Source organism: Vicugna pacos, chromosome 10 (genome assembly GCF_048564905.1).
Source record: "Vicugna pacos chromosome 10, VicPac4, whole genome shotgun sequence".
Taxonomy (NCBI): Eukaryota; Metazoa; Chordata; class Mammalia; order Artiodactyla; family Camelidae; genus Vicugna; species Vicugna pacos.
In genome coordinates, this window is record NC_132996.1 from 50,351,295 (window position 1) to 50,370,433 (window position 19,139).

Genomic DNA, 19,139 nt, shown 5'->3' on the forward strand with positions numbered 1-19,139 from the left:
AATCTACAGATAGACTTACACAGACCAAAATATGTACACATATATTCCATGTACTAATATTTGTAATAAAACAAGTTTGGGAAGAACTTAAATGTCCTTTAGTAGGAGACAGATTCAACAAAATATGGAATAAGTACTTGTAAAACAACAAAAATAATCTCTAAAATTTATTTTGTTAAGAAAAAAAGAACACCAAAAAACAAAAAAAAGCCATGTGTAAAACATAAGAAGTAATTGTTAGGTGGAGTGTATAGCTCAGTGGTAAAATGCATGCTTAGCATGCATGATGAGGTCCTGGGTTCCATCCCCAGTACCTCCATTAAAAAAAAGAAATTACCTACCCCTCCCCAATTTTTTTTTAAAAAAGAGGCAAGTGTTCATGTAAAAAAAGAGGAAAAAATAAGCTGAACATTTTTCACTGGGGAGGGGAATTGTGTGACTTAAGGATGGGTAGATGACTTTTCATAGGTCCCTTTTATATCTTGGATATTTAAAATATATATATTCCAAAATATTAAAAATATATTTTAAAAAATATGTATTTTAAAACTCTTTAGTTGACACATCACCTTTTGGGGCTTCTAAACAATTTTATGTAATTCTCAAACATTCCAAATACTCTAAAAATGTATATAAAAGAAATAGGATATGTATTATGCATACAGAAATTTGGTGGCTGGATACAGCTCAGTGGTAGAGCACATGCTTTGCACGCAGGGGGTCTGGGGTTCAATCCTCAGTACCTCCATTAAAATAAATAAATAAGTAGGGGGAGGGTATAGGTTAGTGGTAGAGTGCATGCTTAGCATGCACAAGGTCTGCGTTCAAGCCCCAGTACCTCCACTAAAAAAAAAAAAGAGTAAGTATACCTAATTACCCACCCCTCCAAAAAACAAATAATATCTTTAAAAAAATTAGATGTATAATACTGTTAAAACTATTTAACAATATTTTTAAGGCAAATGATTATTTTTGTAACTTTTAAATATCTAGTAGAATTTAAGCACTTTAAAAAAAAATCCTTAACACAAACTGATAAAAAGTTACAGAGGTACTACCATAAAAATTTAACTTAGGTAATTTTCAAACCTATAAATGGGTGTTAACTAATAGAATAGGACACTAATGTCACTCAAGATTAGTTGAAGTGTTTTATAAAGTATTTATAACATTTAACAATAAGATTAAAGTGACACATATAGGTAAAAATTCTGACTCTAACAAACTGTTGCATACTACAAACTTTATAAACTTCTGGAACTAATAAGCCAATCAAATAAGATTTAATAATTTATAAATAAAAATAAAAATAAAATTCATAACCATTTTCCTCTAAAAAAATGAAGGCAAAAATATACCATGAATTACAATTCTAACAAGTCCTTTCATTTTTGTGACTTTCATTAGAACAGAATGATTTTGGGAGAGAAAGCTTATTAAGAAAAACATTTAGAGTAATATGATGAGACAACAAATACTTTGAAGATATAAAAAAGATTAACCCAAATAAATGTTTCTAAATTTAAAAAGTTATTTGATGGATACTAACTAAACAAATATTTTAAAAATATATGTGTAATTTCTTTTAGTTTGAGGAAGTTATATACTATAATGGGAAATGTCAAAAAATACATATATAATTTTAACAATGTTTATTAGCCTTGCCTAGAATGTCTTTTTTCACCCCCGTATTTTTTTCTCCTAGGTATTGAACTCCAACAGGTATTTTTCTTAAGTAAATCGAAGAGGCAATTCCATTCTTTTCTGGCTTCCACTGTTGTTGTTGGGAATTTGCCAACATAACTACCATTCCCCTTTGAAGGTCATTTGTCTTTTTATTTCCAGCTGCTTCTGTACTTTTGTTTTCTGGTTTTCTGTAGTTTCATTCTTTGCCTATGTGGGGAATTCTTCTTTTTAAAATCCTGTTTGGGATACACTGAGCTTCCTGAGCCTGTTCTCTAATCATTCTGAAAAAATTATTAAGATTTATCTCTTCAGATTGTGCTTCTGCCCAATATCTTTCCTGTAACTTCAGTTAGACACATTTTCACTCCATCCTTTGAGGCCCAGATCCTTTCATATTTTCTATCTCATTATTTCTTTAAACTCCAATCTGGATTTCTTCAATTCTCCAATTCTCTCTTCATCTGTGTCTAATCTGTTATTAACCTAATTCCATCTTAATTCTAGTCTTTGAAGTCTTTGCAGATCTCTTTCTGCTGTATGTGGTTTCCTTACATGGTTTTTTAACAAGTGAACTCCTTTTCTTTGGAAAAATATTCGTGGAGATTCTTTAGTGGCTTAGAATGAAGGTGCATTCCTCCAGAAAAAGTCTGAGTAAAATTATCAGGTACCTATGAGCATAATTCAGGTTGAGTCCACCTTATATTCATAGTTCAAAAGTTTTCTGAACCGCCCAAGTGACGTTTATTTGGACCACAAATCCATGCAAGGGCCAATTTGTGACATCTCAGGACTTTCCCATTCTGCTCTGCTCAGGATCACAGCAATTTCCTGTTTCCTAGGGTTAATATGGTAGCACAGATCTCTGGTTCACTGTCATTCGAGTATGACTTTAAAGGAAGAGGATGTCCTGTTGGGCAGACCTTGGGCTTTGACTTTTGTTACCTGAGCTCATAGAAGCATTCAAAATTGCATTTCAAGTTCTCCCAGTTGGGCAAAGGCTCTCAGGGTAAAAATAGTTTAAGGGCTATGCTTATCTCCCAGATTTCTTATTTTTTGTGTGTTTGTTTTCCAATTAGGTTTCAGCCTGGTAATTCTTTACTATGCTGTCAGTTCTTCAAGATGTTTTGAAAATTCTGTCCAGCAGCTTTTGTTTTCAGCACTGATTGGACTAAGATCACCATATCATTCAATCTTCTTCAATATATTAACTAGCTTCAAAAAAACTAAGGTAAAAATTTGTGTGCAAATTATCTTGAAGAACAACTAAAACCTTTCAAATCCAATGATCTTCGAAACACTAAATTCCAAAGGTTAAAAGAAGTTATAGAATTCAACTAACCAAATATACTTCCTCTAATGTATTAGAGAATTTCCAAATAACTGCAATTCAGTTCTCTGAAACACTTTGTAAACCAGCAATCTGAGTTTACCTTTAGTGTTTGCTATGCCCAAGTAAGGTGAAGTTTGGGTGAAAGCCACAAGAACAAAAAGTAAAATTATAAATATTTAACACAGAAGTTCTACTGTTTATAAAGATCAAAGCTAGACTAATTCATCCTTTATTCTTGTTTTTAAAAATAAATCATATAAAGTTAAGTTTATGGATTAAGTTAAAACAGAAACTTTATATATACTTTAATATCAAGATCTCTTAATGAATTTCCACTCAATCAGATGTTGGCATTGTGCATATATACATTAGTCAAAGCTGTGAAAATGGGTGGGGAAGAGTTAGAATGTTTATGCTTTACTAATATGACAAAATAAACAGTGAAATTTGATAAATCCCCTTGTGAAAACTCAAGTTTTTATCTCATAGATACACATACAAATATCTCAGAAATTTTGCTTCAATATATACACCTAAAATTTTCTTGTAACCTATATCAGGTTTTTATCTGAAAGCATTTCAAAATTACAAATAAGCAAGGTACTTTAAAATGCTAGGTAAATTAGTAATGTCCTTTGGCAATTCTCTAAAACTGGTTAACACTTTAAAAACCTTTCCCTTACGTCATATATCAAGACAGTAATTGTAAATGTCAAGGACACTTATTCAAAAATAGTTAAATAGCTGAGGGTAGTAGACAATTCAAAAGGATACTTTCTTTGTATTTTTAGAAAAACTGTAAAGACATTTTTTAAACCTATGTGAACAGTAAAGATACTGGCCACTTATAATTTGATGAAAATAATGGTTATAAATTGATATCATACTCTAATTCTTAGAAATTAAGATTCAAGTTGTAAAATAATATGAAATCAATTTTACTTCCCACTGTAGACTTTTTACCCAACAAATATTTATAGTGCCACTATGTGCTAATAAGCATTGTTTTACATCCCTGAAACATCAATTTACAAAATACTGACAAACTACAATAAATTCAGTATTAGAAGATAAACATTATAGGTGGAAAAAAACAGAGGAAAGGATGAGTGAGGTTTTGGGAAGTGGAGGGTAGTTCAAAACATGGTGGCCATAGCAGATCTCACTGAGATTTAACACTTCAAGAATTTGAAACAAAGGATTTTGTAAAGCAGCTATCACAGGATAAATATCTTTAGAGCAGATAAAACAGCTAATGTAAAGAAAAGCCTTGAGGTGGGAATGTGTCAAGAATGTTTAAATAAGCCACAGTGACTGAAGATGAGACTTTACTATGTGAATTATATATCATACAGATATCAGGCACAAAATTTTATACTTAAGTTGGTATCCTAGTATTCACTTCTTATACTTATTTACTAATAATTTAAAATGAATTATTTAATCAACCTGTTTGATTCTTAAATAAAAATGTCAGGCTTTACAGATATAAAATCACTAAAAAAAAACTTTCTTAAAAACTATATCCAATTTCTACTTAGAATAGAACCTTGGTTATTTTAATATTTTTGGAGATTCCAAAAGTAGCCAAACCCAATCAAGAACCAGAACTCACTAATTTGGTGATCAAAATTCCATTATAATATTCAACTATTTACTGCTATAAACACATTGTATTTCATGTAATACCACGGTCTTTCTAAAATATACACTATCATTAATATCAGTATAATTCTTATTAATATTTCTCTCCTTATAGTAAGATATTGTCATAGATAATCTGCCCTAACAGATTTTTGGACTTTATGAAAATTCAAAACGAAAATTTAGAAAATGATTATAAATTTACCAACTATTTTTGTCAAAAAGCTCAAAAACCAGTTCTTGTGATTTCACTTAATTTTAGTCAGTCTCTAAGTGTCCCAAAAATATTCACAAGATATCAGATCATTAGTTTTAAGGGTTTTGTTCAAAATTAACCTTAAATCTTTGATACTACAATCAATAAAAGTGGTTATTTCAAAAAATTTTGTCCCTTTGGTGTAACTGTCCCTTTTAGTGAATATTTGCGTATTTACATGTATTTAACCAAATAAAGATAGTCCTATACATTTTTCTTCATAAATAAAATTCATAAACAAATGGGCAATTATTTTTTTCCCATGCATAAGTAAATCCGGGAACTGTATGTTACTGGATAAACTAGACATACTGGCAATATGGTATCCTAGGACTGACTGGCATTTAGTAAAAGCAGGTTTTACTCATTGTGAAAAGTTTTCTAGAAATCAAATTGTTTGAAGCAACTACTCTAGTTTTATATATTAAAAAAAAAACTAATTCTCCCCCTTTGAAAAGGCTTTTCTTCCTCCCCCCAAATGAATATCCTAGTCAATGTCACATTTTCCTCAAACAGTATTAAGACTATGATAGAGAATAAAACGTTTCATAGCTTAATTATATAACTTTAAGACTTGAGTACAAAATAAAATTAATGAAATTAAGAGAATCTCTAATCACCATGCAATTTTCTTTGAAAACTGAAAAGGAAACTTTCACTCAGTTAATTCCTAAATTTATGCAAGCATTTGAGTTAAAAGGCCCAGAGTTATAAATATCTCAACTTAAGGTTTTCCTAGAGCAAGATTATATTCACATTATTTTAGCATTATAAAACTTCAGATGTTCCTACTTTTTCTCCAACTACAACAGCTTAGCTTTAATTCTAGACTAACTATAGAGCTAGTGTTTTGTATTTAAGACAAATTTCATGAAATAGTCACAAGTCCCTTGTTTAAAATACTGGGAAGGACTAGAAGTAAAGTTTAGCTTAAAAACTATTAAGCTGTTTCAACTCCTCAAAAAGCATGTTTTTTTCCTCCCCTTTGTTGAAGCCTCAGCACTGGTGTCTTTCTTTGCCAGGGATTCTGTTCTTAATTTCAGGCTTCCATTTAAGTCTTGTTCTAGAGGACTTCCTTGACCCACCCTCACATATTGTCCCCACGTTCTCTGTATCAAAGAACCTACCAGTATTGTAACTGTCTCCTATACCAAACTGTAATTTCTTCACTAAGGTATCCATTGCATCTAAGTGTCTAGCATGAATTTACTCAGTAGATACTTGAAAGTTAATTCCATTTTCCCCAGATTCATAAAGTGAAAGCAAGAACCCAAAGCAAGACATCTTCATGTACCTTTTGGCCCAGAGCCACATATAAATCAATGAAAATATGAAAATGATATGGGGCCTGAAAAAGTACCAAATGACTTGTTTTTAAAGAAGTTATAAATCCAACAGTCAACTGTGCTGTGGAAAAATAGTGTAACACTTTGGGTAATTTTATCTGAATCCAAACCAGGCAAATATATCAATAGGCATCTGTAAGTCTTCATTCTACCTACTGTTTTAGGACACTTTTAAGGACTCCACGTGTAAAATTACTTGCCAAAAGGATTTGCTAACAAAATTCTGCATATTTAAATCTGTACAGAATCTCCTAAAAGTTAAACTACACCTCGCACTTTTCTTCCTACCAAAAAAGTATCTTAGAATAGGAATCACTGAACACACTAAATTTCTATAGTTCTTAAGTTGTGGGAAACTTAGAACTGCAAAATTCTTTTATATAAGGTAAACAATTCAAATTTTGACATAACATCATAATTGTTTGTTCAGAAACAACTGAATAGTATCAGGAAGATGCACGAATGTATTTCAGTTTTCAGTGACACAGTCAGGGGAGGTGCTCAAAAGTATTTCTTAAATTACTGAATTTTTAAGTCTGATAAACCACAAATTACAAATAACTGGAAATGTTGGTCTTCAATAAATGTGATTTTTCTGTTAATTATAGGAATTGACATCACATTTTTAAAAAAAGAATTCTATTGTACCCCTGTCTTCAATCTTTACTTTATTATTCTTTCATGAAGTTTTGCTTCCTAATTTCAAACATCTTAAAGATCTCCCCTCCAAAAAACAAAAAAAATCACAATAGCCTATCCTATCCGAAAACTTAATTTTGCAAGACTTCTACAGAAAGAAAATAAAGATGAAGATAACTGTTCATAAAGCAGATTCAAAGATAACTTACTTTCCCTAAATTCTAAATTTTGGCCTTGATCTGAGAAAATTCCATCTTAATAAAACCTTTAATTGCTAAATCAAAAATGAAAGGTAAAATTGCTTGTTCTTACATTAATGTTGAATGTAGATAAATATTTGGACCTGTAAAGAATTTGTTCTTATAAATTTCTTAAAAGTTCAGAATTGCTAACATTTGCCCCCTTTTTTGTTTGGAATTCTTTTGTTATTTGAAATTAGACCCAAGTACATGTTGCAGAAAAGTTTAAAAATTATGAAGGGTAAAAAAATTTTTCCAAGTAGAATTTTAGAATTAAGATTTTATACAAATCATAAGATGTGGTTACATGTTAATTATTGTACTACGCTACCTTCCAAAATATTTGTAGCAACTTTATGTGGTTTTGAGTAGTTATACATATTTTTCCAAATGTACCCTCAAGTCCTAATAGCTAAGTAAGAATGCAAGAAACTCTTCAGCAAAGAAAAAAGGAGTCAGTTATGAACCTACTATACAGCTATTTCTACTGTAGTTTAGGTCCTTTAGGTAAGTCAGTGTAGTGGCTAGTGAGTAGGAGGCCAGACTCAGAAATTAGATGAGTACAAAGTCCCCAGCTTTCCTGTTAACTTCCCAGTAACTTAAATGTTAACGTTGCTGATTAGGAAAGTTACTTAAGAACTCTAAATCTCAGAAAAGCTGAATATCTTAAAAAAAAAAAAAAGGATAATATTTACCTACCTCAAAAGGTAAACTGTGATTAGTAAGATATCCCATATAAAGTACTAAACACAGTGCCCAGAATACATTAAAGGCCTAATATATTTTAGCTATTACTATTCAGGCAAGTAATCAGAATAAAGGGAAAATCACTACCAACATGATACAACTGAAAATCAACAATGGATTTTTTAATTGCAGACTTTTAACTTCTAAAAATCTATTAAAAATCTATTATCCTGAGAAAAAAATTCTATTATTGTTAAATTTCCTGAATTTCATTAGTCTCTGTTTATATATGAGAGTATCTTTGTTATTAGGCAATACACTGAAGTATTAAAGGTCATGTGTATGCAATGCAATCTCCTACAGTTAAGGAAAAAATAGAACTGGTAAAGCTTATGTCAAATATTAAAAACTGGTCAATCAGGTTAAGTGATTGGCATACAACTTCAAACTTTAATTTTAAAACAATGATAATCAAATAATGAATATTTTAAGCATTTTCTCACCTAACACATTCTAATTAAGAGAACTACAAAACCCCCCCAAAAATTCACTTATTACACAACAGGTAAAACTGATACCAAAGGAAATGGTGGATGAGAGAACTAAAATAAATGTACAGATACTATAGGAAACATAAGCTATATTGTTGGCCACTTTCCCCAAATACTTTAAAGCTCTCCTATGACAGTCTACACTTTCACCAGCTATTTTGTTAAGGTGGTATCACTTTTAAATCTTATGAAATTTGGATATTACCTGTGTATTTCTACAAATATCATTGGTAGCAAAATTCTCAATTATAGCTGAAAAGAGCCAATTCTCTTGAAAATAGACATTAACTGGAAATACTACAATTAGTATTTAAAAAAAAACGCATCTGACTTAAAAACTATCAAAAGCTACTAAAGAAAAAAATTTAAATAAAGGGAGATGAGTTAAAAATGGTTGAAAAATTGCATTCATCTGTGTAATGAAAAATTTAGAAATAAATCAAACGTAAACTACAGGAATAGCTAGAAAGAACGAATGATTCTTTGTGAGAACACTCCATTCCCCAACCCCCAAAACAGTGAGAAATATACACAAAATGGATTTTTTTAAAGAAAGGATAGATGTTAGCTAATAATCTGAAAATATGAAGATGTGGTATTCATATGTTTAAAAACTCTCAGGGGTTAAGAGTTAGCTATTGAAAAAAGCTGCAGTAATCCTTTTAAGCCACATTTGCCAGCTTAAGTCCCTCTTAACACATGAGACAAGTTGATTCTTAAGAGTTTGGCACTTAGGTGATAATATTGTGTTTAAAGAAAAAAGTTTATGGAGTCAGAAAATATCAGGCTTCAAACCCCAGGAATTAAATCAGTTGGGGGAAAAAAAAAAAAAGGACAAAGTTTAATAACGCAACTCTAAACCTGACTGCAGATTTAACAGTTACGCAGTCAAAACTACTACCAAGTAAATAGCAGATGCCTCTAAGATTACTGCTTGATTGACTATACAGACTGACAAATCACATGGTATAGTCAAAAGAACAAGCCAGGAGATTAATTACTTTAGACTCCAGACAGATACAGGGAGTATTCTCCAGCTAAAAAACATACTTAAGGCAATAGATTCAGCTACTGTCCTCTAAAACCTCAATTCCCAAAACTGGATACCAGAAACACCGAACAATAACAGATTCCATGTATCCATCCTTTGGAGATTGAGTCAATACTGTTATAATTGCAAAGCTTGTATGTTTCAAAAGCTTTCCAGGTAGATGCTAAACTTGTTTGTAAATTATGGCTCTAAGGGATAACAGTTTCTTAATTTATTTTATTCATGTCTAAAAAAGGGGCTAAGCTGATTCATTTCATCTTCCATCCCTAAATTTCTGATTTAAACTTAATACCCTTTTGGCTTTAATGTAATACATACAAACTCATAATTTGTTTAATCAAAAAAATTTGAAGAAAACTATCATCATGAAATAGTTATTTTTTTCGAACTCAGTATGAAAAAGTTACAGAAAATGTCATCATATAAGACCATTTCCTTTATTATGTGACGTGATGTATGTCAACATTGTGGTAATCATCTCACAATATATATATGTATCAAATCATTATGTCATACATCTTAAATTTATAAAATGTTGTGTCAATTATATCTCAATAAAACTGAGGGAAAAAAAAAGACCATTTCCCATATATAGCAATCTTTAGACAAAGACTTATGTTATCTATATATGCTACAACTAAAATTTTGTGTTAAAAAAAAAGGTTGCAACTGAACATGCTCTATCACATGAAGAAATATACCAAAAAGATCAAAAATAGCTTTGGGACTTTTATCTTTGGACCTTGTTACATTTCAAAGTATTTATTCTAAAACTACATTTCAATACCGTCTTTTTGACATTAGATTCTTTGTTTTCATAACCATCACTTAACATTTCCATATAGAAATTTTTTTCTTTGGAGGTCTCCTAGCATACAAAATGGTAAAACTTACCCCAGGTTATGCTTCCCTGAGCTTTAGAAAAGCCGTTTAGTTTCTCAGCAGGTTGTATTCAAAGCACATATTCACAATTTCGTTGAAATTGCTGTAGATTCTGTATATGTGGGGGGCTCATTATACTAACCGACTATTTGTTTTCTGTTCCAAAGTTGCTAAGAGCAAAACTGTTTAGTAATAAAGTTTAAAAAGTAAGTTATTTACAGGCAAATAAATGCATTCTTGCCCACATTTAGAACTGCAGCTTTTAATAAACATGACTAGTATTACTTCAGACATCTTCATTTCTTGGAAATACCCTGACCAGACTCATTCAAAAGGAACAGCTGTTTATAAGTTGAAAGCACACACTAAACAAAATAAACAATGAACCTATTAGAAAACACTTGAGCCTTTAAGAGGTCTTTTGTTTTTTTAAGAGAAAATCAATTGTCACCAGGTTCTCTTATGTTCAGGTTAGAACCAAAAATGCAGAGCACCCTAAAAAGACTTTCCTGTGTTACGATTAGTTTTGTTTCTAAATATGGAGGTTTTAAACTCCATAATAATATAAAGGGCTTAGGTATGTGTTTATTCATGGATGCTACACATTGGAGCATTCTTTAATTAATATCAATTGGGATGGGGTGAGGGTCATATACCAAGGTAATCTACGATCTTACTGACTACAATACCCAATAATTTTATAAAACTAAGTATCAGGTATTGTATATTATGTTATTCCATAAATTCCCAAGAAATTTAGGCTGACACCCACAGGGAAACCTCAAATAGCATAATCCAATAGTCTTTTATGTTTCTCAAAGATTTTAGAATGTATGTACCTTAAAAAAAAATACTGGGTAGAGATGCCTTTTCCAGATTTTCAGAACATACCATAACTCTTATTAGACACTCAAAAAACAGAATGTAAAAAGCTGGGTTAAAAATTTAAGAGTCTTTGCAAAGGGGAAAAAAAATGACCCCTTTCTTTCAATATTTTTATCAGTGACAGCAACAATGACAAACTTGCCTTAGAAAGTTAAGAAATATAAAAATGATCAGGTTAATTAACACAAAGTTTTGCTTAAAAGTAAATGGCTATATTTCATATAAAATAATAAATTACCTAGAAGACATAAAGAATAGAAAATAAGATTTTTTAAAAGAGAAACTCCACTATCTAAATTAACTATATTCTTCTGCAAACAGTTTTACTATGCAATGCCTTGGGTGAAGAGAAAAGGCTCAAAGGGGAAAAATGTATAGATCATATTAGGAGAAGTGACAACACACATAAACATCTAGGCTGCAATAACAGAAGGGAAAATGGATGGGATATTTCAATAAGACCTGAAACAAAAGTTTACTACTTACAATAGTAAATGTAAATATTTCCTTTGTTTTAAAAGTTGTGTGTAATTATTCAAATCACTTTCATTCAGTTCAGTGTTTGCAAATAATTTGTCTTTATACCCCTACACTACATTTATACATGCATTTAAGAAACTACAGATTAAAAAGCATATTGCGTTTTAGAGAACAGTCTGAATAATCACACAGACATGGACCAACATTTATTACAAACAGGAAAAGAGCAGATCTATAAGAAAAGAGTACAGATTGTTTTTTAAAAAAGATTGCAAGCTGAAGAATAGGAAAGAAAATATAATCTATATGATAATGCAAAAAATTTATCTGCATTTAAAAATCACATTGCTCAATATATACAAAACATTATAATACAGTTATTTAAACTGCTACTTGGAGGCATTAAAAGAGTATCAACACTGGAGAAGTTTATTTCAATTTAGGTCACTCATGTTCCATCCTGAGTTCATTTCCATTTTCCAAGAAGAAAGGTATTTTTAAAAGTCACTTTTCCCAAGAAGAAAGGTTTTTTTTTAAAAAAACTGAAATATGTACTTCACAACTCATTATTTCTAAGAAAAGGATCCATGTTAAAAATTTTAATAAAAGGCAATCAATTCTCTATATACTTTTATTAAAGAATTACAGCTTTCACAGACAGCAAAATACATTGTCGCTATTATCAGCACCATTACCTTCATTACTCCTTCAACTAAGAATAAAAAACATCATCCTTTTATAGGAAAATTTCTTATGAATGTGGCCCAATTAAAAACAAATTACTTCTAAGAGTAAAATATTTGTAGCTTACATGCTGTCACACTGATTACCTAGCTACCTGAAAAGCTACAGAAACCAAAAGGGGGAGAAACAATTTTTTTTAAAATGGCAAAACTATAAATTTTCTCAATTTTGTAATACTTAGTGGCCCTTCTGACCAATCTCAAAAGTGGCTCTTTAAAGAGCACTTAGATTCCGAATGGGCATCTGACCTAACTCTAGTATTTAAAAATTCACATTTCTTAATCCAAAAAATAAACTGCATTGCAGATTTAAGATATCTATATATCAACTATATGGCTAGAGATGTATTAAAATGTTTCCTTTACTAAAAAACCAAGCAGCAAAACTATTTTCATAGCATATTAATTTAGACTCTACATCTGATAACTGTATGACTTGAAGAATAGTCAGAATTGTTTGCTCTTATGATATGGCTAAATCATGTAAAGTAGCAATTTGGAATTCAAGAGTGAAGCAATGTATTTCATGCACTTGAGGCAAAATGTGATCTCCTATATAATATATTCAACACTAAAGTAATCTGACCTCTAATTTTGAAATTATGTATGTATTATAAATACACAGATGTTGGTCCTAAACGTCCTTTCATTAGAACAAGAGAGTTTTACTTCCAACAAGCAAAAATAAACAAACAAATAAATAAAAGCAGGTAATGAATTAAGGATGACATTTTAAAGCTCAAATTTGACACAAGTAAGTAGATATTGCTAAACGCTCACTGATATGAGACAAGCTATATATTGGCAAATATTAAAAATATCAGACTAATGTCATAACTTCTTGACTAAAAATCATTTATAATATGCTCTCATTTGCAATTGATGTTTCAAGTTTAAAAGCACCCGCACCCTCAAAAATTCTCTCCTTTTCCCACTTTGTTCTTATGTAGGATTCATAATAAATTTGGGGAAGCAAATTATCTTATTTTTAAAGATGTATGTAATTTCTATTAGGAAAAAACTAAATGTATCTGGGCTCACACACATTGGTTTTAACTGAACATAAATAAAAGAAACATTATAATTTCCCCAACATGAAGTACTGAGTTACAACAAATGTATTAACAAAACTTTATTTTCTTGAGAGTGCATACAGGATGTTATGTAAACACTGCATTATCTTTAACGTAAAGACATTCTTATTACTACTTCAGATTTTAATGTATTATAAATAGGTTATGCATCTTCTCCAGAAATATTAAAGGCCACATAGGATAATATGGCCAAAGAAAACTTTAGTCTCTCACAGGCTAAACATGGCACAAATGTGAAAATAAAAACTAAAGAGCAAATTAGGAAAAAAGAAAACACAGCTTAGGATATATATTTTTGAAATTTGTATTCAACACCTTAATTCCTAAATCAGAAATATAAATTTTATAAAATACACATATATATTCTTCACCATTTTTTCTCAAAAGATGTTTTATACATACATTCATATTTGTGTGTATATATGTGCGAATGGCAAACATTACGAACTAAATGAATCAGGCAACTGCTGACAGCTCTGAAATATTATTTGAAATGAGTCTGTTATATAGACAACTTTCAGCCCCCCGGAATAACATCTGTCCTGTCTTAGAATTCTTTTTTAGAATGCAGTTTGTATTTTTAGCCAATAAATGGGAAAAACAGACTCACAGTGCTTATACTTACAGAATGGAGTATATAACAACCAATTTCAGTTTAACTTATGCTATAATAAAATCAATGCCTGAATATTTGAGAAACTGAAAGAAATTTCTAAAATTCAGAAAGCACTACTTCATTATACAAAAACGATTATGTACCAATTATATTAATTTCTGTAGAGTTTGCATATAAGCTAATGTGTTTGTAAAGTCAAACTGGAATGAAGATCAAGTATAGGTGATCCAGGTTCCTTGTTTTAAGAGTATTACAAAGCAGCATTGGCTTCAGCATACTTCAGACAGGCCTAGCCACTCACCTGGTGAATTTCACGCCAGTCTACTGTGATGATTAAATATACTAAGGAAAGAAATGTTCCCAAAGGATAAGTGATGAAACCTTAAGGATATGCCTTGGTCCAAAACCACAACCAGACTCCACATAAGGTACAATCTCTCACACATACAAACACACAAACACACATACCACATACACAACCACACAAAAAAATTTAACACACACACACAATGTTCCTGCTATTGGCCAGTAATGCCGACCCCCTCCCCAACAAAATAATACAATATAAACTATAGCACAAACACAGTCAGTACACTGTAGCCTCAATTTAAATCTGCTGTTAGTTGGGTCCATTCTGAGGAACACATCACAGGTGACACTGTGTTGTGTTGACACTTGTTGATGACTAAAGCCCTTTGACAGGTCCAAAACAGACCCACATATTATCAAATTTCAGCTATTGTGGAAATGTTATGACGAGGCTGCAGTGTACTAGATTTTGTTGAGAATTTATATTGCAAAGTTAATATTCAAATAAGAATACTTCATAAGTATAAATAAGTTATAAAAAGAAATGTATATCATTTTCAGCTTAATGTGGATATCAACTATTCCCCTCTCACCCCCTCCATCACATTAGTATATCACCTGAAAAATGATTACTTGGTGCCAACTGTTATCAATACATTAACACTTTATTATCATCTTGACTGCTAATTCCAGTCTTCAAATATGAACATTTCCCTTCTAATCATAATCAAGAATGAGGCCTTTACTCTTTAAACATGCCTGACTTCAAATTTCAAGACAGAAAGAAAAACAAAGTATTATTGGATAAATTATGATTACATAGGTTTGAGTCATATTAGCTTATTCCTGTATAATGTAAACTTTATCCTATAGAAAAACTTTTAAATTATTGAAGTGCTTACATTTATTGACAAACCATGCATTTTCACAAAATCAAAATCCAAAATAATTTTTCACCTAAAGGTTTCATTTCACCAGACACTCAAAATGGCCTATGAAACTAAGTTAACATTTTTGTATTTTCTTTTAATACCATTCATATTAGTTTGTAAGTAGGAATAAAAAGAAAAAGAGTTCTAAATAAATGACACAGGAGGCAATAAATTGACACATGACAAGTAAATAAAAGGCTAAAGCACTCCAATACCATTGAAACTGTTTTAATGTTGTTGCAACTCCAAAATGCAACAATCATCAGCTTGTAAAGACCCAAATTTCAAGAATTCACTTTAATTACTCCTTTATACCTATTTTACAAAATAAAAGCAAGAGACATTTAAATCCTCCTTGTCCTAACTGTGCTATCTATGCTCCTAATTTCTTTTCTATCACTATACTGTATGCTGCAATTCCCATCAAATGCTATATAAGAAAAAATAAAATAAAATATTAACCTCTGCTTCAATGTACAGTTTCCAGAATCTGCCAGAACTGGGGAACTGGGCAACAAGTCGTTCATAAGTCTTCCGTGCTTTGTCTATAGGTTGATTCTAAAATTGAAAACCAATAAACAGCATTTACAATGTTAGGATTATGAAAATATTATTTACTGCAGAATCAAGAAGTGTGATTGGACCCATAGAGAAGGAAATGTAATCCTATAACACTAAACCTGTGCCTCTCGAATGAGAATGCTCCAAGCGTCAAGGTCATATGGATTCTCTTCTAATTTCTTCTCGGCTTTCTTCACCTTCTCTGGGACATACTCAGCTGCCTAGGGGGAAAAATAATGAACTGAAGTTACTGTTTTTAAAATCTCATGCCAAAATTTAATTCAAGTACAACATATCAGCCGCCAAATGCAGTATCACAATACAAAGCATAAAAATGTTCACTTCTGAAGAGGCCTGTTTATCTTTTCATAAATCACTTGGAAAATAACAAAATCAAGTCAACACATACCTTAAAAAAACATTTTAAAACTTAAATAAACCCCTCTTTTATATGAAACAATATAGAGCAGCAGTTCTCAAACTTTGTGGTCTCAGGGCACATTTTATACTCTTAAAAACTACTGAATATACCAAAGAGCTTTTGACTGTGTGTGTGACTTCAGTACTTAGCACATTAGAAATTAAAGCTAAGAAAAATGTTAAATATTCATTCATGTACAAATGACAAAATTATTTACGTTAACATAAATAACATTTTTATGAAAAATAACTTGAAATTCAGTGAGAATACCCTTGTTATATATATTTGCAAATCTGTTTAATGTCTGACTTTAAAATAGCTGGATTTTCATATCTGCTTCTGCACTCAACCTACTACAACACCAAATCATGTAAAAATTTCACTCATGAGAGATTTAAGAGTCAAAAAGGCAAATCTACTATGAAACATTATGAACTCATACATCATCTGAAAGTCTTAGGAACCCCCAGGATCCCTGGACCAACTCTGAGAAATACTGCTACAGAGAATTCATCCTGACCCACAAAGAAAAAGCATGAAATGACATAGAAAAGTGCAGGTGACTTCTCCCTTTCTACAGCTTCAGTATTTTCTAAACCCTTTAATAATGTAGTTTTATTTTTATTACAAAAACACAATCTTAAAACATTAATACCTAAAATAGTAGCCAGGACCCGAGGCATAAATACAAGTATTACTTCTAAAATTGCTGTTCAGAATACTACTGTGTACCACAAAAAGAAATACTCAAATAAGTCAGATAAATGTTAATTTGTATAAAGTTTTGTTTTGCCTTTTTTATAGCACTTCTTGAAGTCCATGATACAGCAATAAACATTGGTAATATTAAAGAGGGGACAGGGAGGGAAGCATTGCCCTTAACATCTTTCTTCTTCTTTCTTTTAAGTGACAATTAATAGCTCATCAAACAATCCTGTCAAAACACTAGTTTAGAAAAAAAATTTAAAGACATCTGCTTAGGGAGAAAAAAATTACCTGGAAGAAATACACTTTTCTTCGTAATAAAACAGTTCCCAACACTGATAAGTATACATTTATTTAAAAAGAAAAACGTGTTTTAAAAGACTAATATAATTTTGTATCAAAATCATGGTGTTCTAGTAACATACAAGTAGTTTACAAGTAGTTTGTTTAAGAAACTAAAATGGAAAAGTTTAATAAAGGAGGACCACTGGCCCATCCACATATTAAAACATAAAATGACACACAGTAAAACAGTTTTGTAATGGTGACAAACCAATCACTGGATCAAGATGGTTCAGAACGATAAAAAATATGTGGAAAACTAGCAAATAGTAAAGGTGGTAGTTCAAATCAGAATGGTGGGTTATTCAGTGCATGGTGCTAGAATAACTGTATCTGTTATAATTCCAAAGTCAACTATCAAAATAAAGTTGAATTCCTATTTTACTCTTTCTACCAAATTAATTTCAGATAGATCAAAGATTTAAACACTGAAAGTAAAAACACAAGAAAGATCTAGAGGAAAAAACACTGAAATGTATCTCTGCATGGGAAAGGCTCTTCAGAAGCCTTTGAAGCGGGGAGGATGTATAGCTCAAGTGGTAGAGCTCATGCAAGAAGCCCTGGGTTCAATCCCCAGTACCTCAAAAATAAACAACCTAATTACCTCCCTTCCATCCCCTCAAAAAAGTCTTTGAAAAGATTAAACTTAACTCCTGAAGTTTAAATTTGTGCCTGATAAAAGTATTATAATGAAAGTGAAAAATCAAACTTAAGAAGTATCCCCAACACATAGCGCAAAGTATTAAATTCATTAATATAAACTCCAGCCATTGAAAGACCAGAAATTCAAAAAGGAAATGGGCAAAGTATTTAAACAGTTCATAGAAAAAGAACAGTGAACTTTAAACACTTGAAAGCAATACAAATGCTTATTATAAAGGCATAAGACAGAGATCAAGTGTGTTTCATAATTAACGCTGCACTGGAAAGGGTATGTAGAAACAGACATTCTCAAATTGTTGGTAAGAGCAAGCAGTAATACTGACCACAATTTAGTATCAATGTTTGACCCTGAATTCCAGTTCTGACAACCTATCCTACTCTACACGTGCATAAAGATGCGTACAGAAGAATAGTCAGCTACGTGGCTGTTTATTGTTGCTAAGACCAGGATAATCAAATAACCATGTATAAAAGAATTGGTTAAATAAATTATGGAATTTGTAGTTACTAAAAAGAACAAAGCAATGCAGGTCTATAAATAGCAACATGGAACAATCTCCATAACACTGGGTTAAAAAAAAAGAGTGGGCTGGAGAGACACACACACCACATACACTTACTTTACACTGTATAGTCTTCTGCTGTTTGAATTTTTACTGTTCACCTGAGAAATATTTGCTCAGTGCCTAGTACGTGGCAGACATTGTTGAAGGGGCACTTGGGATACAACAAAATAAAGACTTCTTTCAAACGGTTTACTTCTTGACAAAAAACAAGTTTTAAAGACATTTTAAAATAAACTAGGATTTTAGTTCAAAAGATATCAACTACAAAATGTTAATAATAAAGTAAGTAAACATGATATAGGAACTTCAAATCAGGATCTAAAACCCAGCTACTCTATACTTGAATTGCCTTAGTTAATCAATGCTAACAATTAGTGTTTCAAAGCAGTGTGATAGGAGGCCAAATCACTCAAATCCACTTGCTAAAAATTAACCTACCAAATTAGGTAATATACACCACAACCTGTAAAAGAACAAAGAAACTCAGAAGACAGCATCTAGTATCTGACCA

The 19,139-nt window shown here is 31.1% G+C and overlaps 1 protein-coding gene across 1 annotated transcript in view; it reads right to left on the reverse strand.

Moving 5' to 3' along the window:
* Positions 1–19,139, reverse strand: part of CSTF3 (cleavage stimulation factor subunit 3) — a 61,724-nt gene that overhangs the window by 32,901 nt on the left and 9,684 nt on the right. Inside the window, exons 2-3 of the mRNA XM_006198329.4 lie at positions 16,051–16,152; positions 15,833–15,928 (exon numbers count right to left, since the gene is read on the reverse strand). Of these exons, the coding sequence (XP_006198391.1) occupies positions 15,833–15,928; positions 16,051–16,152 (198 nt within the window). The remainder of the gene's footprint in view (positions 1–15,832; positions 15,929–16,050; positions 16,153–19,139) is intronic.